The following is a 22167-nucleotide window of genomic DNA, read 5'->3' as shown; positions in this document are numbered from 1 at the left end:
TCAATAACTAATAGTTACGATACATTCATCATGCATACTTCTAAAACTGAATTACCATTATTATTGTACTGAACTCAGGTAATACCGACTTTACTAGAAAATCATTTCCTACAATAGTAAAGCCATGCATATATTTCCCACTTTGCTCTTTCCGGACATTATTAGTGGTGTAGTAAGAGAGGAAACATTCTTATGAAAAAGACGCGTGTGTGATACAAAAAAAAAAAAAAACGAAATCGCTCGTCGAAAATAAGAAACAGTATGGAATTTCATGAATCACAGTGTCATACTAACATCGATAGCACATCTGTTCTACTTATTACTGAAAACGATGCACATGAGTAATTTTAAGTTGTTTGCTTTTTCTAGGAGTAGCTCCTTTAGCCCTAACTTGTTGTTTATCTTCAACGAGCTCTTTCGTGCAGATTTAATTCAGGTCTCATCACTGGGATTTGTTTAAGGGTAGTAAAGTATCTTCAATCTTTCGATATCCATGGAGAATTGGTTCTGAAGACTTCTGACCGAACTCAGAATCATTACTACCTGTCTTCCAAGTTGGATAGCCATACTTTGAAAACGACCGGTACTCAGAATTGCATCCCACCAACTTTTCATACAGCTGTATTCCACTGATAGCTTCTGTGGTTCCGCCATACTCAGGAGGCAAGCAAGAAGGAGAAATGTGTTGGTGTAGCGAGTTCCAATCAATTCCGTGAATATTCATCTGGAAAAAAAAAGAATAATAAGGTCAATTCACATTAAAAGTAAATAAATACCATACATGTGAAAACTCGTGAAATTTTCACATCATTTTCATATACTGCTAGTTTAAATTTGGGCGAGTTTCTTTTTTCCCTTCAATAAAATTTATTTACCTGCCCTCTCACCATACCAGTTCTGTTTATTCTATTGTGTATTTCCACATTTATATTTGTCATCTTTCATAAAACTGACTAAATAGCTGAAATATTTAACTGTTCTGTAGATTCTTCACCCAGAACTATTGCAGTTGAACTTATGTTTAGGCCTAAACATAAGTTTGCCACTTTTCTTGCCAAAGTCTACAGCTGTTACTCAATTTAGTTACAGAATCCTGGAGGTTTGAGCTGGACTGATTTAGACGTACAACGCCATCTACATAAAGCGCAGAGATTAAGTTTGATATATCGATGCTAATATCAGGCATAATGCCTTTTACAATGTAATGCATATGCCTGAAGAATAAGATAGTGTGTACATAATTACACATCGAACTGTTTAGCTCTATCACCTTCGATTGTAACTGCTGATTAAAATTTAAAATTATATTATGCATAGCGCTGTTTAATGCTTGATTTACTCCATATAATTATGGTTTTTTTTTGAAAAGCTTTACTTTAGGCTTGCATAAAGTTAGAATCTAATCTTAATCTCTTCCATAATAAAGCTAGTTCTCAATCTATCTAATTTTATTAACCTCTTCTCAGGAATGCTTGCATAAATGTAACGTGGATCATTTAGTACAGAAATTTCTCTATAATTCGCTTTCAAGTTATTATCCTTTTTATACATGGGAACTATGACAGCTCTACTCGAATAATTTAGAATTTGACCTTGTGATCCAGATTTCTGAATTATGCAATGTAGACAACGCAGGCCTTTTTATACCTCCAAATCTTAGCATTTGTGACAGAATATCTGCTCCATTCCTTTCCACATTTAAGGTATTTCTGAACATCGAATATTGATTTATACATGTGTATACACTTGATTGCCTTTCACGTGACCATTTCATGTTACCGATTTATTTAATTTGCTTATTTCGTTTAAGGTTTTTCAAAATACTGCCAAAATAATCCCAAATATCGCTTATCTTCGGTTTTCATGTCTCCTTTATCATCTTTGATTTCCTTTTTCTCTTTTCCACGCATTTTGAATAGCCTCCTGAGCATTTTCCCACCTCCTATTTATATTCAATATTCTTACAGAAGTACCCATGGCTCTTGAGTATCTAATTTTACACTCTGATTCGCTCTCTTATATTTTTTCTCTATTCCTTTAGGACATCGGCAGACTTATTTGCTTGGAATTTACGGTGTGCTTTCTTCATTTTACAGGACTACTTCTTTGACTTCTTGTGTTGTTCTTGTCTTTGCAGACAACTTCAGTACATCCCTAGCTGAATCAATGTTTTCTTCAGAGTTTGCCAATGAGTAACGGAGGTTTGTTCCTTGCTTTGGAACCATTTAATTTTTTCTTGGATGATATTTGTACGATGGGTTGTCTGGAAAGTTTTGATAAACACCTACAAGAATAATGATATTAAAGCCACTGATAACCACACGAAAGAACATATCTTATTAACCTTTTAACCATAATGTTTCATCAAATCTTAATTTGTTCTTTTTTAGGATATATAATATAAGACAAAATTAATTTTTGTTGTAGGTGTTTATCAGATCCCTTCTATATATCTGAGAATACAATTCTCTAAACACTGCTCCACTTTAATTATTTTCAAACTTTCTCATCTATTGTTCTTTTCAAAGCGATACTTATTTTCGTATTACTTAAAACCAGATGACAATCGCTTCCGATTTCAAATCGTTTGTATCCTAAACCAGCATGACAATATCTCTATTGAACAATAAAACTAATTTTCTTATTTCTTCTCATTTGAACTTGTGCATATCTTTATGTTGGAACATTAAAACGGTTGCTGTTAATGACTTAGTTCTGATCCTGAATCGAAATCTAGCAAATATATTCCCTTATTATTAGCCTTCTTTTTTCCACGTTACCGAAACAGTTCTATATGTCTGGAATTCATTTCTTAATCTGCTGTTTAGATCGACAAGTACTGGGTTTCTACTGTTTATGTCACCTACCTTTTCTGATGATGATTCGAAAAAATTCTCCAGTTTTTCTATAGGAGACCCGTCCATGCGACCATTGCTACAAATAAATTTCCTTATCTGTTTCTCCGTTTTGAGATGTGTCCACAATCGCTTCCAATTAAGGAAGTATTTTCATGTTTGGTGTTGAATGCTGTCGCTACTCCTATCTTTCCTTGTTCGTTATATTACAGATAGAACAATTATATTTATTATTCAGCAGTATATCACTAGCTTTCAGTTGTTTTTTCCGGTAAACACCTATTACGTTCAGGTGGTGTTTTTCCGATTCTTCAGCAAGTTCGATTTTATTGATGTCCCTATATGCAGTTCTTCTGACAGTCTATGTCACAGTAGCTGTTATGTAGGGCATGTCCCAAATTGCCAATTCATCCTCATTCCTTCAGTACCTAATTGAAAACTTATTCTTGCTGCCTACCCTAAGAATGAGAATTAGGTAACAGGTGAGAAGCCTGCATTACCTTAAAAAAAGGTAACGTGAAGGTCTCCTCCCAGTTTTCTGGCTCAAACTTTAAGCGACCTATTAACATATTGATGAAAATAGCTGTCAATATCTTTAAATAATTTCTTTTTTATCTTTTGTTCATTATCAGATTAATGAAGTATGCGTTACGTTGTAATCAAATGATATTGGAAACAATTAAAAATGTTTTCGGTAGTTTCAAATATTTCTCAAGTCTTGAAAACACTTACTCTTTCTTGGAGTTTTCTACTCAACAGTGGTTTAATAATACCCGTGTAGAAAGTTCCAAAAATATCCGAGTTATTCACAATATGGAAACTCTTGTGACGAACAGGAAGACCACCCTATAAAAGAAACCGCAATATTATTAGTCTCAGAAGAATCCCATTATAGACTTCTGCAATAGCTTTCATGACAAACTTAATAATGGAATACGCGTTTAACTTTTATTTTCTTTGAAATAACATTCATATCTTCTGAACTATCATGAAGCCTGTGTTTCTACTCCATGAATGGGAAACGTCACTGAGCAGTAAAATAAAGGTGAGCAAATAATAAAGGTGAATAATAATTGAACATGAACCCACCCCATGACACTAAACAAATTGCAACTACTGCTGGCTCAGGCGAATCTTAAACCGATCGCAACTCTTGGCATGTCTTGCAGTGAATCTAGTTGTTTACAATTAGATGATTTATTGGGTTGCGTCTAACTGCTGTATAAGTTGTGGGGATGGTGCTTTAGAAAAAATGGTTCTAGCGGAATTCATGTTTATTGGGATCGTTTCATTTGTTCTGAGGTGTAGATATGAGTTTAGTTTCCCAAAAAAATATTCCAACACTCCGTCCCACTTTAGAAAAATGTCTATAGGCTTTACCATTCGATAGTAATACGAAAAATCTAGACTTTTAATTTTTGCACCTTTTCGTGAGATTATACTACAATAAAGATGAAAAACGGTGTGTAAATTCGAGTCGCACACCATCCATCCATCTACACACACATCGTAAGTGAATTCCTGATTGTACTATTCTTTCTACAGAGATTTCTTCAACTTATTATAGATGTGACAATGAAATCACCATGTCGTAGGATAAAACGCATTTCACTAAATGAAAAATATAGAAAGAATCAAATCGAAAAACAATCTCGAATAAAAACTCAGCATATATTTGCATACTTGAGTATGTAAAAATTATTCAGCAGATGAAAGAAAACATGAAAAAAAAATTTAACTGACCACTGAGAGGAAGAAGTAGAACGAAGTTGCGTATCAGCATAAAAGATCTCTCCGTGTCAGAGACAGGAAATAGTGATTTACGGTTTGTAACGGTGCAAGGACACACTGAGCCATAGCAGAGGTTATAGACCTCTGATATGGTTACACTACAACACAAAGACAATCGAAACATCCATGCCTGCAGCAGGATTCGAACCCGCGACCTAATGGTTGGAGCGAGAATGCATTTCAAAAACTGGTCGGAAACGCAACGCGAAACCAAAACATGTGGTTCCAGCTGAAGTAGCTGATGATATGAAACATCAAATAATGTGATGAAGTGACGTTTTCCTGTGATCAGCTGCATAATTCAGTGAACGGGGAATGAAGGAGGTTGTATACTAGATGAGTGACATAGCACCTGCCCTTCTTTGTACCTATCTGAAAATAGGAAAATAAAACTAAATGTGCAAAATGTTAACGCATTTCCCTACTGTGTTCCACGGAAAGATTCTCGCAACCGTATTTGAGGGGGGGGGGATTACTAAGCGGTTATCAGAATACCAGACTTTTACATAAGTAGTCTAGAAATAATGTGGGAATCAATAAATTATGGTGGAATCTTAAAGAAAAAACAGGAGTTCAGGAATCTTCATTGTATGATTTAACTACGATTTGTTGGTACTGACAAGCACTCTTTGCCATAACCCTGACCATTTTACCTGAATTGTTTTTTTTTGTTTTTTTTTAATATGTTTGCAAATATATTTCCTTGGAACACAGTAGGCAAATGGATTAAAAAAAAGGTAGGAAACGTTTTTTTTTTCTTATTTTATATTTAAGTTACAAATTACAATTAGAATTGAACAATGTATTGGAAAATAGTTTGATCCAAAATCAGATAAAAATGTTCTGTTGGCCGTTAGTTGTTTTTATCATCTACTTTAAGCAGTACTGTGAAGTATTATTAAGTGTGGTGTACAAGTTAGAGAAACTGGGACTGCGTCTTTATTCTAAGCGGATGATTTTACCCGATTAAATAAACGGAAAGTTTAAAGAAATATGGTGAATTTAGTACATCAGAATTTATTAATGCCTGCATAGCTCAGTCGGTATAGACTAGGGCTCGATTCCCGTCAGTGACGGAAGGAAACTTTATCTGGTATCTTTTCACTAAAGGTGAGTTAGTTGGTCTCACCTATGGAAGCAGAGGGTTTTCTCTCCAGAAAACTCTGGTTTTTCGTCCCTCAGAACTGGCAAACCGGCCACATGAACACACGCTGTTACAGTCAAAAATGCATCCCCCCCCCGAGCAGCAGGTCAGTTGGGGTTGTACTAACAAGGGTGGCATCAAATGTTACACGCAGACCCTGCAGTGGCAGCAGGATAAAACGCGCAAAGGAAGTACATAAGAATTTATTCTCGGTATTTGAGCTTTAAATTAAAGCTTCCATTGTTGGACCGGTCTTCGGAAAGGATTTGGTTTCGATCTAGGTATGAAAAGCTGAGGACCTCTAATGGTTTTTAGGGTAAACCGGTTAGTAAAATATACGCAGATTGCACTATAACAGTGCTTCCCAAACTTCTGGATGTCATGGCCCCCTTTGCAAAAATTAAAATATTTCACGGCCCCCCCTCGAAAAAAAATCGTAATAGAGATATATTATTATAATATTTATTGTATTTATATTCAATACAAAACATTCACAGCGAATATTGCAAAAATCAAATGCATATATTACATTTTTTGCCTCTTACCGTTTGGTTCTGAAGATGATGCTGGCTGTTCTGGTAAAATATGAAATACTGTCCTTTTTTTTTTAGTCTGTTTCTGCTTCTTCTGATTGTTCGCGGGATTTTTTTTTTTATTTTTTATCAACCACTTATCCATCTCAGGGATCAAATAATATCACCACTTACCAATACTGGCACACCACAGACTGATAACATGAAATTAGTGAATATTACCTGAATAAGGGAATCCCCGGACCAGGAACATTTTTCACTTTTATGACTTTTCTCCTTTTACGGTAATTAAGCCTAACGCAAAACAGACAGCAAAGGCAGTCTGTTTATTAAAACGTGCATATGATTGGTGCGGTATTAACAAAAGATCGCTCAACCGAAAGATAAAAGCATTGCTGACAATTGAGTTGAAATGCCAACTCTCTTCAACCGAATTCCATGTGAAACTGCCATAACATTCATTATATATATATATATATATATATATATATATATATATATATATATATATATATAAAACTTAGTTTTAACACTTTTACGAATTTTAACACGTTCGGTTGAATTTTATTGCTGCCTTGGGAAATCGAACTCGCACACATATAATTAATAACAATAGTTTTTAGTTAGATGCTGTGTTTGCCCATGCAACATATGGTTTTGTTTCAGTCTATACAGCATAGTTTCTGTATAACGGGATATGCGATTCATTAATTAGTGTGTTTTTATCCCAGTTGTCTCTAATTGCACTATTTGTTGAGAAATATATTACACAGACTCCTCATACCTTATTCACTGGCATAATAAAAGTACTTATTTTTGTTGCCTCTGCAGTATAGTGGCTCTTAGGGAGGGCGTGTTGTTTACCACTGCAAGCAAGTTACTATCTCCCCACATGAACTTGTTTAAGCTTTTTTTCATGTGTGAAGTTTATGCGAAACTTTTATTGGTAACAGAAAACTAGCTCGGATGACAGTGATAATATAAAACGAGTTTTGATATGTATATAAAGTCAATATCAACAGTCCCTGATTACGAACGCGTGATGAAAGGGACAGAAAGATTTGGAACTTCCCTGGAGAACATTCGAAGTAAATACAATTAACCACTGCTTTGAAATGAAACATATGAATAAGCAATATTTACTAATATTCGTTAAGCGCCTAAATACGCAGGAAGCAAAGTTTGTGAAACAAATGTGTATTTTGTGCGGTTTGTCGAAAGAGTAGAATAAATGGCTTTCACTGTTATAAACAAACTTGTGGATAGGATTACTGACGACTGAGAGTAGATCATTTATGTGCAGGAAAAAGTGTAGATGATGGAACAGATGCACCAGGTAAACTTGGATTGGTTGCAAAACTCGAAGAAAGGGTGCTTCATACAGGAAAGATCAGAAAGAGCTAGCTATCCAAACAAAGATGGCAGGTAAACCAAAAAAGGAACACTAATACAGCATTAAATTGTGTTCTAAATATTTACTAAAATGAAGAGCCAAAAGTTCTTCGGCATTGCAAACTCTATAAAAAATTAAGTGGACATTAGATCCAGTATTATTTCAAATGCCGAATGTAGAAACTATTAAAGTTTCGTACAAATAAGTTGCGAAGAGAGCTTACGGGAATACGCCTGCCAGCATTTATGAGTCGCTCTAGCGCGGACCACTTCAGAGAACACGTATGCTTCCCAGGCGTCAGTATATTCGCTTTCTAATTTGGTCCATTTTTTTAAGGTTTCACTGGCCTGACAGCTGTTTCGAACTGCTTGATTCTCTTCAGAGACCAGGAAGGAACCTTTTACGCATAAGAAATACTTTTACACACCGACCTAGAGTTCGCTTAGAAAAATACACCACCTCGACTTTTCAACTTCCTTAGTATTGAATGAGAGTTGTTGCTCTTTTAAAGGTTTCTTCCGAGTCATGTCCCGCTGAAGGAGCTTAAGATTTCGGGAGATTTTGCCTCGAGTCTCTGGGGAAAGTGTTTTCCGGCATTGCCAATGGATGCTTCTCCTTGGAATTTGAACGGTTTTGCTCAATGTTAGAGCGAGTCTGTCACTCAGTGAAACCAACTCTGAGTTGGATGATTTTTTGGTCACTAGTAGGGAGTGGTCTGGGGGGGGTCGCCTAATTTTTTAGAGTGGGCTTTACTTAAGTATCTGCCTGGTCTCGGAGGACAACCAGTTAGAAACAGCTGTCAGACCAGTGAAACCTTAAAAAATGGACCATGTTAGAAAGCGAATATACGGACGCCTGGGCAAGTTGACCAGAGAGCTTACGGCGTATTCCCGTAAGCTCTCTGGTCAACTTATTTGTACGAAACTTTCATTGTGTTCTAAATGATTTCCATACATTATTCCGCTTTCTACGTTTTGCATATTTAAATTGAAGTATTCACCATCTGCTCATGTAGCTATCTCGTCGTGGTTAACACTGGCAGAGTATAACTCTTGCTAGTCACCTGGAATACCACCGAAAACAAGTTAAGTATTAACTTGTTGATAGGTACAAAAGGGAGAAAAAATGTTCAGGTAAAGGACAGATTTCACGCGAGTTCCACTTATGCAAGGCATTTAATGTGCAGAACATCCTTGCTTGGAGGGATCATTAGATAATCTTGGAATGTTCCTCAAGGCACGCCTACCGTCAAACTTAACTAATTATTGACTCCAAAAAGCAGGACTGTGGTTGTCACACAGCAAACAAATTTATCTATCACATAAATATTACACTCATCTGTTTAATCATCCTCGCAGTAGGATTTCAACCTACAGTTTGTCAGAATCGTAGAAATGCATATTCATTATGACGAATAAAGTCAGTTTTCATGAATTTAAAGTGAGTCGTATTACAACAGATATCTTCAATATCACTCATTTGTGTCCTTTTCGCATTGCAGAACAAAATAAAATAAACTCCTTAAATTAAATTTGGCTCTTGTCTTGACCCTACGTTTTGCATTACTGACCTGAAACAACTTCATAAAGGATGTAGTTAGGCCGACCTGAAGCCACTGTTTTAAGTGGGCAAACGAAAAGTCTTTGTAGTCGCCAATCCAAAGAACTCCGTTGATTGTACAAGGTTCGAACCGAAGACACCACTCAAGACACAGGAATACGGTTCGGATGAACATGGCTAGAGAATGGGTGACTGGGTCAGTAGAACCTAAAATAAATTAAAAATAATAATGAAATTGTACACAATTAAGAATTTGTAAAGTTACTGTAGATAATCATCCTGTTGACATATTTTAAGATCTTCAAACGTTTTTTTGAAAATAAACTCAACTTTTATTCTATACTGTATTCCTCGTCATATAAGGTTCTCATTATGCCGGTTTTACTGTACTTATAAACTATGGGTAATTGAGAGCATCATTAACTGACTGCGTCAGATACATAACAAAAGCATTTCTGTACATGAGGTAAAGTACCAGTTGTAAAAGGCTGGTGATGGCTGATTAACCTTAACCCGAATTAAATCACTGCTTCGTTCCAATTACGATTAATACATTACAAAAGGTTTGTAATTTATTCACATAACCTGTAATTTATATATATTTGTTTTAATATTTATGTGTTATAATCTTGCCTATTATGAACATTTCATACAAGATAAGAACCATAAAACGACACTAATGTCGACGATAAAACTGACAAAATACTACCGAATGATTAATATGTTCATATTCGAAAATGAATGTCCGCACGTATCAGAATATGGGATTAGGAGCGTGCACAATCAGCGGACAGATTTCGTAGTTACCCTAGACTTGAAGCAGATCACTCACGTAAGAGGCAATAGCACAACTAAAGGCCATCCCAGCCTCCAGATTATTCACCATGCTTTTGTCGTAGAAGCAAGTAGTTGTTAATGTGTTAGTGGCCTCGAGAATAATTTTCAAGAGTCGAGTGTGATTAACGATTTCTTTTGCCTTAGGAGTTAGGTTATGCTAATTAATTAACAGGTACATTTGCCTCAAATATTAGGCATACGTGGTCTCTCTCTCGGATTTTTTTTTTCACGCAAAACAAAGTGGTTGGAAGACATAATATACTGAAATCATATCCTTAGTTTCATAATCCGCAACCCAGCCATTCCATGAGTTTACTAACACATTAAAAACTCTTACTTAAAAAAGGTATTCTCGGTGAAGCTACTGAAGTAAAGATTTCTTAACTTACCCGTGCGAACAATAATAATTGTCTGACCCTCTTGTGCACGGTAAGGCATGACGGTAATAACATTGCTCAAGAGCAGAGGACGGATTTCTTCAAGTCCTGATGTTTTGAAGCATTCCGGGATGTTCATTCGCGTCTTGTAATACAGTTGGATGGAATCGAAGGCTCTCTGGACGTCATACTTTCTCACACGCAGAAACGCCAAAAGGAAATTTGTGTCTGTTCTTGAAACGAAGTCTTTCTGCTCTGTAAGAAATAAGGAATTCAGTTTAAAGTAAATAATAATGTAGTAATTATTTCATTAAATTTTTTCTTTGTTGTTAAGAATGGCAACATATCCACTGAAACATGGTAAAATATTAGTTTTCAGGAAAATCAAGTTCCATAGTTTATAATATCCACCCGCCCGCCCCCGGAACCTTAAAAGCTCGTATCGAATGGAGCCCGTGTCGAATCATACTTTGAGAAGAGAAACGGCGTACTACTTAAATTATAACCACATAAGTGACATTATACTGTTTCTCGTTTTTAAAAGCACGATGCATTACTCAACATCTGCTTTATTGAGCAAAACAAAAAAAAAACGACAAGTATAAGGAAACAAACGAGATGTGTTAATTCCATGAAATCCCCATGTTTTCCTTTCTTTATTCCTACATAATACGAATCTCCAAGAGCGGCCAAATATATTCTATGCAAGGTTTCAAATATTTTATACCCAAAATAATTGGATATATCCGAGAACTGTTAACTTTAGAGAAGTCAACAACCAAATATTATTTGCTATTCGCAAAATTCCTCAACAAACTGATGCCAGCCTACAGTTCTCAGTATTTCAGAAAACTGACTCGCACAGGCCTCTATTCGTGCAGAATCACACCTTTATTCTTATCAAGAAGGTTTGGAACTATTAAAACCTTAATACATCTTAAGGATGTACTTCTACAGGAGGAATTTAAGCATATTACGTCAACTTTTTAATTAAGTGGTTTCAATAATGTCTTCATCAATAGAGCATTTAGCACCTAATGTAGAATAGATATGTAGAATCCTGCCTTTATACTCAAGAGGAAATTATTCTTATTCCACTCTTTTTCGAAAGAAAGTTTTGAACACATTTTAAATTTTAAAAACCGCAACATTTTGTGAACCTTTTCTCCTATCAGAAAAGTTTTAAACTTTTGCTCATCTCTGGACAAATTTTCTTCATTTGGTTTTCATCGAGATGCCTTGTTCCTGTGACTTATCTTATTATGATCTGAAATATCTGTTTTTATCCATCGCGAAGAACACGAGTCTTATATTAAGTATCAGGAGCATGAACAATTTAGGTTTCTGAACGTGCAATGGCTACCAAACACAGAGTTCTCTAGAATTAGACAAAACATCCTTCACAAAGAAATTTCTAATGAAACTTCTTTATACGAAAACTTGAGAAACGTTACTTCACTGCACAAATTTAAATACATCTTGTGGTCTACGTTTATCTCGTATGGAATATGGTACTTTGCCATAATAATATTTCGTAATTCGTTGAATTAAGTATATAAGTGGCATTAGGATATGTTGAGCGGTTTTTTTTTATCCTACCGTAACTACTATGACAGTGCTTTTAAAAATTCTGTTATTTATAATTTGCAAGATAATGCAAGAATGTCTATAAACAAAACAAGCAAGAAGGCGTCCAAATGAATTAAGCTCTGTCCGGAAATCTTCGTAGGCAATATACAAATGATCAACAGGACATTCAAAGAAGTTAAAGAATCAGATTTTAACTACATCTAAAGGATCCATCATGAAAACCAGTTGCAGACTATTCCACTTTCAGCACTAAAGCGAACATTTGGGATTAATCACTCAAGCAAGAATCGTTTTTCCTCAGCCGTTAAACTACATTCATGTCTCTAACTGTATATGATTCGCATTTCAATGTCAGATATGGAATATCTGTGGTGGAACTGTAAAACTGTCTAAGACTTAAATATAAAGAGCTAATAAGCTTCATTTCGGCGACATTTATAGTTTACTATATTCGGCAAGATACTCTCCGATTCCGATCTTTGAGTTTTTTATTCGGTTTTAAAACAATGTGGGATTTAATATCCCCTTAATTTAAAGAATGTTTATATCGCCGAAATGAAGCTTATTAGCTCTTTATATTTAAGTAACTTAATGGTTGCACCTGGAAACTCGTATAGCAGAGTATATAAAGTTCTTTTCGCTATACACTTTGGTATTAATTGGTCTAGCTACTCACTGATGAAGCCTCAAAAAAGTATGAAACCGGTCTGGGTAGTGACCTTCCACCATAATGTAATAACAGCATACATTTACTAGGAAATGTGTTTTTACATTATGGGAAATACCACGATTAGCGATCAGAACTTTACCCACCTTTGCAACGAGTTGCCCGAGATTGTACTACGTACTAGGACTACTTGCATTAGCTCACGCTAGTAATCGCCGATACTTTATAGTTTACTATATTCGGCATGAAACTCTGAATCCAATCTTTGAGTTTCTTATTCGGTTTTAAAACAATATGGGATTAATATCCCCTTAATTTAAATACTGTATAAGACTTGATTGTAATGTTACTAATAGCAGTAAATTCGGCTGTTCCTTGAGATGACCGACGTTTGTGAAGGTGTCCTTTCATAGTACTAGAGATGAATACCCTTATGATAGTTTTTTCCCCGTATGCTTTACCTTTCAATTAACAAAAATAATCACTGAATGCTATTCTTTTTAAATGGATTCAGTTAACGGAGAATTCCTGGCGATGCAAATATTTAAATGAGAATGCCATTTAAGCAGCGTTCTTTACATGTCATCTAAAGAGAATAAATCAATGAAAAAAGTGTCGCATCTTGAGAAACTTTAAGACAAACGATTGGACAAAAAATATTCACTTTCTAATCTTGCCTTTCAAGTAGTCAACAACAGACCAACTTAATGTGAAGCACAATGACTTTCAGCTCTTCACAGTTGTCCCGAGGGAGAATTTCCACTTCAGTAGAAAAATTGTTAATATGCCAAAAGAATGTGTTGTGCTGAATATTTGAGAATTCCAGGAGTTTCTTTCCGTAGATCAGTCGTTATTCATGATGACCTTCGGGTGGAATGACCTGAGGTGGAATTCTATTTAGGAAGCGTGAAACTTTATAAAAAGGCCTTTACAACTGAAACTGGGTGAGCTGGTCTCATACAGGGGAAAATAGGGTTTTTCCTGCTACGAAACAGGCAAATATATCAGAAGAATCCACGCAATTAGCAGAGATAATACAGTGGCCTCATAGCCTTAAATGCTTCGACGGTAATTCAAAAATTCCAAGTATCAGAATCTGTTTCAGGTGTTTAAATTTTAACTTTTAAATGTTTAAAAGACAAACACTTCTGATAGATATTACGGATTTAACAGAAAACACCAATGAATCATTTAATTAAAATGATTGGATAAAAATCTACCTGAAGGAAAATATCTTTCTAAATATTACTCACTTCCTAACATGTCTTTGAGTTTGTTGATGTGCTGGTCCCTTTTACTTGGATCCTCCTTAAGTTCATCAACTGCCTTTTCCATATCGGAGAGGTTCAGTTTCGGGTCGTTGTATGCACGGAAGGTAATACTTGCTGTTCCGCATGATATAGAATCCTCTGTACTCATGGTGCAGCTTTGACAAAAATAATAATAGTGTCAGATGTGATATCCGACGAAGAAAGCATAAGAAGTAAACATTAGCACATTCCAAATGACTTACCCCAAAAAGAAGCAAGGCTTGAGGAATATCACGCTAGGAAAGCATAGCAAACAAGGCCACTCTCACTTTTAAAATGAGAAATTCACTTAAATTTAAATAATGCTGCATTTTTCAAAATTACAATCACAGCTTTGCTTTAGCATTGTTAAATACCTTAGAACACCGAACCTTGTACCTACCGTTAAAAACATTAGGAGTAGACCGGCGACTCCTTGAGTAATACATGCCAGTAACAAACAGTGTCACAAATAAAGAAAAAAAGGAAAAAGTGTAATCTCGGAACCAGAGTGCAGTTTATAATTAACCAAATGTCCATAAGGTGTTGCCATAAGCAGCCAATATTGTTAATCAGTTTGTGCTCCTCGAGGTCAACTATGACGGACATTATTAAAAGAGGTCTACAGAAATATTAAAAGAGGTGGGAAATGACAGTGAAATTGCAAGAAATAGGACAGTTGGCAGAAACTGGAAAGGTACGCCATTCTTTGCAAAATGGCGTCTAAGCTCCTTATCCAACAGTCTTTGGGTTCTAATTGAACTATAATGTATCTTGTATACGAAGTAATTTAGTTCTCAAACATATCCTGGATACATTTTTAAATTAATTTTATCGTTATTTTGTCTATAGCATTAATGTCACTCGCCAATAAATATTCCACTCTTTCTACAACGATCACAATTATTAATGACTAACACTCGCAAATTTTCAGTCAGGTGATCTTCCAATGTTAACAATTCATATTTGATCAAAGGCGTATTTTAATTAATATGAGAAACCCGTTTACCACCAGAGGACTTATATCATCCTTTCTTTCAATATTATCAACTTAAAGTCAGTTTCATGTTCCTGTATTGCTCCATATGGTAAATAATACCCAGAAAGTAGCATATCAACTTTTAATTGACTATTCGTTTACACCATCATCAGATGTTAATTAAATTCCTGCGCAAGTCACCATCAGATGATTTTTTTTTTGCTATCTCTGAGATTACAACAAACGATGCCAAGAGTGAGCTTTTTTTATTGATGTTGGTTTAGTAAAATTAGATTTCTGATCACTAACCTTTCTCTCAAATTGCGAAGAATTTTAGTGCGTACTCTCCAACGTATTTTTGGTATTTAACGGCATGGTGCTGTATGTAGTAGTGTTTGAGGTTATATTCCTTGTGCACAGACAATACTTGCAAACACACAAGGCACTGTGGTTTGTTGTCATTCTGGTTTATAAACAGAAATTCATTTTCCCATTTCTCCTGAAATGACCTGTTTTCTTCACAGATCTTACGTTCCTTACTCATAGTACACAAAGGCTGAAGTAACTGACCAGGGAACACAAACTGCAACAATAACACTGTTAACTGTGAAACCGAGTCTCCGAAACTGGTCACTGTAACCAGAGCAAAACAAGCGACTTTCAACGATGCGTTACTCTGGAGGGCATCGAAATCTACCACTCCCACAACTCGCACAGAGAAGCAGTAGATTTTATAAATGGAGTAATCTTTTTAAAGCAATTTTGATTCAGAGTTAAGAATATAAATTGTTTCCCCTCATCAGAAATAATGAATATAACTAGTATATCAATCAGAAAATCTGCGGTCGAAACTAATAGCTAAATTGATAATACATGTAATTTAAACATAGTTTTCATCCTGCCGCGGGCCGCACAAAATCACATTACGGGCCGCATGCAGCTCACCGGTCTGCTGTTGGCCACCTATGTTATATACCATTGAAATTCATTAACAACCATGGACGATTGTTTCGTCATTTCTCCCTGATACCGAAATCAGGATCTCAGTGTCAAATAATCGTGACAAAATAGGTTCAAATAGTTGTGACTTCATTCTGCAGAAAGGGGATTTGATTTTCAGTAATTGCATGTTTGAGTACATCATAATTATTCAAGCAAAGATATAAATTTAGTTTAATCCTTTATCCAATTATAAGCAAACAAAATTTGTGCCTGAAGTATCTTCAGGATTTGGGACGACTCGTGGCAAAAGGTGAACCGAGTTCTCATCACTTTCCTTAGTATCCTATAATGCAAAACACATCTCCTTGCGGAGAAGTATAATGCTATGCATTATGGGAATAGTCACTGCAACAGTCGTGCCTCAGTTAACTTCATTGCTATCCATCACCCAAGCTTCCAACCGGTTTCGATCGTTAGGGGGTTCTTCAGTGGGAGCCAGACCCAGAGGTGATACCAAGGTTGAAGAAATGCAAAAGTCATATTTCCTTATGCCAAAAGGTGTCTCACCTTATTATTAAATTACTCTGGATTAGAAACAAGACGTTGGAAGTTTTTTTTTCACTTGGTTAGACTATAAATTATATATTTCATTTAATCCTTCATTTAATGCAAGTGTAAGCAAATAAAGTTTGCCCCTGAAGTATCTTCAGGACTGGGGCAACTTGTGGACTGAGTTCACATCAATTACCTTAGTATCCCATAATGTATATATCCCATAGCATTATACATGTATATATTATACATCAGGTATGTATATATACACACATACACACCTGAAGATACTTAAGGCTCAAACTTTGTTTACTTACACTTCGATAAAGGATTAAACTAAAACGTATTATTTAGTCTAACCAAGTTAAAAAAAAACTTCCATCAAGCAAAGGTATTCAAGCAAGTAGTTTTGTGAAACTAATATTAATAGGGGTGCCATTAAAACAATAATGAACAAATAATTCCAAACTACTATAAAAAGATGCCTTTCGCAATATCATTTGAGTAGAGTGAAGCCATCAAACATATAAAACTTAAATTTTTAGCTTACGCATTGTGAATAGTTTCTTCCATTTGTATCCGATGATCCTGTGTGCCTTCAAATCGTTTTGGCTAATTCTGAGAATAAGAGTACCAATTATATCTAATAGACGTGCATACGTATTTTTGCCAAATGCAACTGAAAAAAATTCAGTATTTCAGTAAAAAAGGCAGAATTCAGCAAAAAATATTGAGGAAATCAAACAATAGAATAGCAGGTAATTCAGGATACTTTGATTACTTTCATAGTTCTTCGGTTCAGCTAGTTTTGAACTTAACCAATATTATTTTACAACTTGCAAGCCAACTCGTTTCATCTACGTCCATTCCCTTGGTCATCTGCCTGATCTCACCGATATACATCAATGCAGGTCTTACTACCGTCTAAGTTAGTAGAATCGTATATGAGCATAAAAGTTCATTTTCTCGATTCGCATGTGTGTCCTCCAAAGAATAAATGGAAGCATAAGAGAAGAACAGGAAGAAATGTTCTATCAATATATCATAGCTATTGAAAAAAAGATATCAAAGCCAAGGAAAAAACAAACATGATCGCTAATTATTGCTTAATGTTTAAAAAAAATGAAGAGTGGAATGAAACAACAAATAGGGAGGGCTTAAACAACTATGCTGGTCGAGTGGTGAGCGCCTTTGCTCATTAAAGAATAGGTTACGGGTTGGCCTCTACAGGCATGGATGATTGCGATTTTCGTTAGATTAATTTTATCACTTTGCTTACTGCAGGTCTGAAGTGGCTTAAAGCGTTTTAATGTTTGTTTTCGAGCATGGTTTCCGGACCATGTAAAACAAAGAAATTTATTTATATATAATTTATATTTATATAAATTATTATTTCATTATTCAAACCTATAAGTTTACAACTCTTAGTCGATAACAGTTTAAAAAAAATCTGTCAGTTATTTTTTTAATAATATAATTTTTGGTGGGTTGTCGGATTTATTGTATGGGTAATAAACAAATTCGATAGCATTTTTATATTGATCCCATATACGACAGTTGGATGGACCTATTGATATTTTTATTGAAGCGCAGCATGTTGCAGTTTGGTGAATACTTCATGAGGAACGTTGATCCATAGGACAGAGAGAGAGAGAATAAATGAGGAAGGGGAGAAGCAGGTTCGGTGTATTTGAATTTGCACTTCAAAGGGAGGCTCGGCAAGTGCGGGCCTAGTTTTATCAGGTACGACAGAAAATGGAGAAATGATTGTAGCCACTTCACTGGAGGAATAACTTGTAGAAAAGATCCGGAGCTGAGACAGTTTATCTATCAGACAAAATTTCAGGTGAGTCTGTAAGGGAATGCTCATCTAGAAGCTGGATTTTCCTTCTCTGGGCATCAAGAACTTAATGTTTCAGATGTACTTTTCCAAGCATTTCAGAAGTACTGTAAGCAGTACTCTAATCATGGACAAATGTGAGATTTCTATCAAGTTATTAGCTGAGCGGGTGTAAAATAACATATTCAACTGAAGACAACGTTAAATTTTGGGTTGCTGAGGAAGTTGCTGGTCTGATTTGCATATGCTTCGAGAGGTCGAAGCTAAAATGTTAATGCAAGCGGAGAGATCTGATGCAGTCTAGTGATTTGTGAAGTACTGCTTATAAAGGGGAGGTCAGCTTAGATCGCTTTTAAGAGAGAAAAGGCCGAACTGTTTTGGCAGCATTGAAGGTAACCAGTTTTCCATTGTCCCCTTGAAGGATGGCGTGCAAATCAATGTTTAAGTAACGGTTTTAACTGATATTAAGATTAGGATGTCGGAGCACTTCATGGTTTTTCACTATAATATAATTATAGTGACTTCACTATAATGAGGAATATTCTTGAAGATAAAAAGGTTTCCATATTTTTCTGATATTGCAACTTATTTTCAGAATGGTAGAAGAAACTGTTCCTTATTTTTCTTTCGTTATTATCGCTTCTATACCAAATGGGTGCTAAGGATAACATAATCTAAAAGACATCCACAGTTAGTAGTCACACACTCTGTACTTGCACTGTACCCAGAACTTAAGTTATTTAGAACATATGCGTCATTGCAATGAAATCTAAAAAGGAATAAAATTAAATTTCTCACCTATAAAATATAGCAATATATTTTAAGGCCAAATTTCGTCTTGGAATAAAAAAATAAAACAAAGATCTTAAGTAGGTCTATTTTTATAGAAAGGTGAGGCTTCTATGCTTCATATTGCTGCCAAAGGAACGAAGGTTGTCAGTCAAGAGTATTACAGAATTTAGTTGCAATCTTTTTGTTTGCCTATTTTGGAAGATGAAGAAACCCACGTTTTACAAAAGAAAAATCAGTGTCGCCTCTACATAACAACAGAGATAACTGTCAATGAAACGTTCTTAAAGTTGGGGTTGATATATGTCAAACCATATTCACCACGAAAAATATCTACTAGCGTATGGTTGCAAGTGAAGTTCGTTTCAATATTTCCCAGTAAGTCATTACGAGTTCCATAAATTGATTAGCGAAGACATTCCTTTGTATTTGAGAACCATACCAAGAAATAGAAGACAATAAGAATAGAAAGAACAGTGAAAACAACTAATTTTTTTGAAAATATAAAATAGCTACATTACATTTTCTTACTAGGCTGAACCTTTATATTACGCACATTAGTTTGTGTTCTCTTAAAGCAGTGTTTCCCAACGTTTTCTGGATCATGTTCCACTTCAACGCATCGAAGATTTTGATGCTTCCCCCTCTAGCATAATAGTCAGCCAAGTTTTTGAAAAAGTATAATATAAATATATACTTTAAAGAACAAAAGGAACATAGGTAAAACTATTTTTAATTTGACTTTCTACAATGAATATAAATTTTATTACACTTTGTATATTATAAAACATAAATCGAACTGAATTCGGGAAAATAAAATCCAAGTTAATGCGATCCTTGAGCTTGATGTCTGCTGCCAAGAGTTTTCATTTGAGGTATTAATTTAGTCATTTTCAATCTCAAATCCCCATGGTTTGCGATATCCAGATGATTTCTTTTTTCAGTAGCAAGTCATTTACAGCACTAAAGCCACATTCAACTAAATATGACGACGGGAAGGGCAACACTTTTTTTTTTTTTTTTTGCTGCAAAACTAGTTGAATTTCGGTATTTCGTTTCTGTCTCGTCATAAAGCCATGCCATTGTTCCTTTTATGTTGAATAAAGTTCTAACAGACTCATCATTTTGCTTTTATAAGAGTTCTTCTTGATACTGTATTTATGTTGACTGGGGTGCTAGTGATGTCAGCTTTTTTACTCGGAAAGTCAGGGTTGAAACATTGACAATTTATCGCCGACAATGGTGATTTTTGTTAAGTATATCGATGACGAATGCAACGTCATTCTAATTGCCCCCTAAAATGTTCAAAATTTCCCACGTTTGGGAAACACTGTCTTAAAAAAAATCGCTGTTTAACAAGTTATTTTTATTAAATAAAAACAATAAATTTCTACAGTCTGCAACTACTCACCAGCTGGAGAAATCCAATCGCTACGGGTGAGCTTGTTTGTCGATCACTACCTTAAAAGGTTCTTTGCATAGTGGACAGAATTCTAATCTATCTTACTAAAGAACAATACCTACAGAGATAAGGAAGGCATCTTTTAAATATTGACAACGCCAAAAAGAATCTCAGTTCTCTCAATGTTTGAGATTATTAATAAAGCCGAATTACCGATTCTTTATTACAAACGAAGGATAAATGCGGACATTGTTTTTCTTTTGTTTTCCCTATCTTTAGAATATTTTTTAATAAAAATATTCTATGAGAGTTTCAGTAATGAGTTGCTTCCAACATGCATTAAGACAGGCCCTATTTGAAGACAGTTAGCAAAAGTAACTGAAGCCTGTCAAGACGCAAAATAAAATAACATTTCATAGCACGATACGGTTGAAATGGCATATTCCTCAAAGTGTGTGTGCTAACTTGCTAACACTTATTTTATTTATGAATGTCTTTACTAAGTGAATAAAAGATGCCGGGACTCTAACAACAGGCTGTCGTTTCTCACCCCCTGATGAGAGGATATTTGTAAAAGGTATGCGTAAAAGGACTTTTGTCGCTTCGCGTAAAACTACAACTCTGATGAATGGAAACATTAAGTGGATTCAAACTGAATGGGTCTAGAAATATAGTTCTTGTTTATTTATTATTATTTTTTGATTGCATAATCTGCAAGCTAACCGATGAGTAATCCTAAAAGTAAAATAAATAAACACTGACGCTAAAGGACCGCACAACTTTTAGTAAGCAGAATTCACATACAAAATTCGCACGAAGTGTAGGCTAATCAGAAGAAACACTGTGCGTTCTTCATTAAAAACGCAGGTTCATCTCCCATTAGCAGTTGAATATCTTTCATAAGGAATTTGTAGATGAAAGTAAGCTACTCATAACGAAGGTAACATGGTTTGTATTTCCTGAAGTTACGGTTTTTATTTCATGCTTCCCACCCATTACGAAACTGTTCACTTTGAAAGAATTCAATAGTCCCCCCCGACATGTTTTACTTCCGCCTGATACGTTTATTGGCCTCGAAGTAATCAATCCTGACGACATAGACCATTGTTCTGGCATGCGATGAGTGCTCTAACTCAGTAGTTTGAGCCTCGTCTAAGATTTGTTAGATTTACATAAGGGTTGTAAGAGAGTTCCTTCTACAAATGCATTTATTTAGAGATTTATCTAACTTCCTTAAGTAACAGATTAACATTTCATACTCACAGCAGACTGTAAACCGTACTACACAGTCAGAAGTTAGGATTCAAGTGAGCTGATTTCCTCACAGTACGAGCATTACTATGCCTTTAAGGAGGTAACCGACAAAGAAGACACATGTGACTGAGCTCATCCTTAAAACGCCTTGACTGAAGTGGTAACCAATTAAGAAAGAGCAGAGTTCTTGCAATTTTGAACTGGTCATATAAATAATGTCGCACTCTACTGCAAAAATAATTTACACAAAATGTTTCCCTCCCCTCCGCCCTATTATTCATGCTGTAATTAAGAGTGCCTATTTTTAGAAGAAAAAAAAATGATCTCATTTCACTTCTTAAAATTAATAACACACAATTAAGCAATTTAAATT

The 22167-nt window shown here is 35.2% G+C and overlaps 1 protein-coding gene across 1 annotated transcript; it reads right to left on the bottom strand.

The window, feature by feature from the left end:
- Window positions 1-442: 442 nt before the first annotated feature.
- On the bottom strand, window positions 443-21890 carry LOC150106963 (alpha-tocopherol transfer protein-like). Its single transcript, XM_090393518.1, has 6 exons — window positions 21804-21890; window positions 14001-14173; window positions 10503-10745; window positions 9287-9483; window positions 3588-3701; window positions 443-724 (listed from the first exon to the last, which is right to left on the bottom strand). Exons 2-6 carry the CDS (start codon window positions 14164-14166, stop codon window positions 443-445), a joined length of 1002 nt encoding a protein of 333 aa, XP_090249644.1. The 5' UTR covers window positions 14167-14173; window positions 21804-21890.
- Window positions 21891-22167: the final 277 nt, after the last annotated feature.

The sequence above is a fragment of the Typopeltis vanoorti genome, chromosome 5 (genome assembly GCF_054136105.1).
Source record: "Typopeltis vanoorti isolate ZY-2024b chromosome 5, IOZ_Tvanoo_1.0, whole genome shotgun sequence".
In the NCBI taxonomy this organism is placed as follows: Eukaryota; Metazoa; Arthropoda; class Arachnida; order Uropygi; family Thelyphonidae; genus Typopeltis; species Typopeltis vanoorti.
This window is presented reverse-complemented; position numbering and strand designations above follow the sequence as displayed.

What these genes read in the sequence shown, in the direction of transcription:
- LOC150106963 (XM_090393518.1), bottom strand. Translation starts at nt 14,166, where the DNA reads ATGAGTACAGAGGATTCTATATCATGCGGAACAGCAAGTATTACCTTC. An exon ending in ACTCAAAGACATGTTAGGAA is followed by an intron (nt 10,746 to 14,000) that starts GTGAGTAATATT and finishes TATTTCTTACAG; the next exon opens with AGCAGAAAGACTTCGTTTCA. An exon ending in AATTATTATTGTTCGCACGG is followed by an intron (nt 9,484 to 10,502) that starts GTAAGTTAAGAA and finishes AATTTATTTTAG; the next exon opens with GTTCTACTGACCCAGTCACC.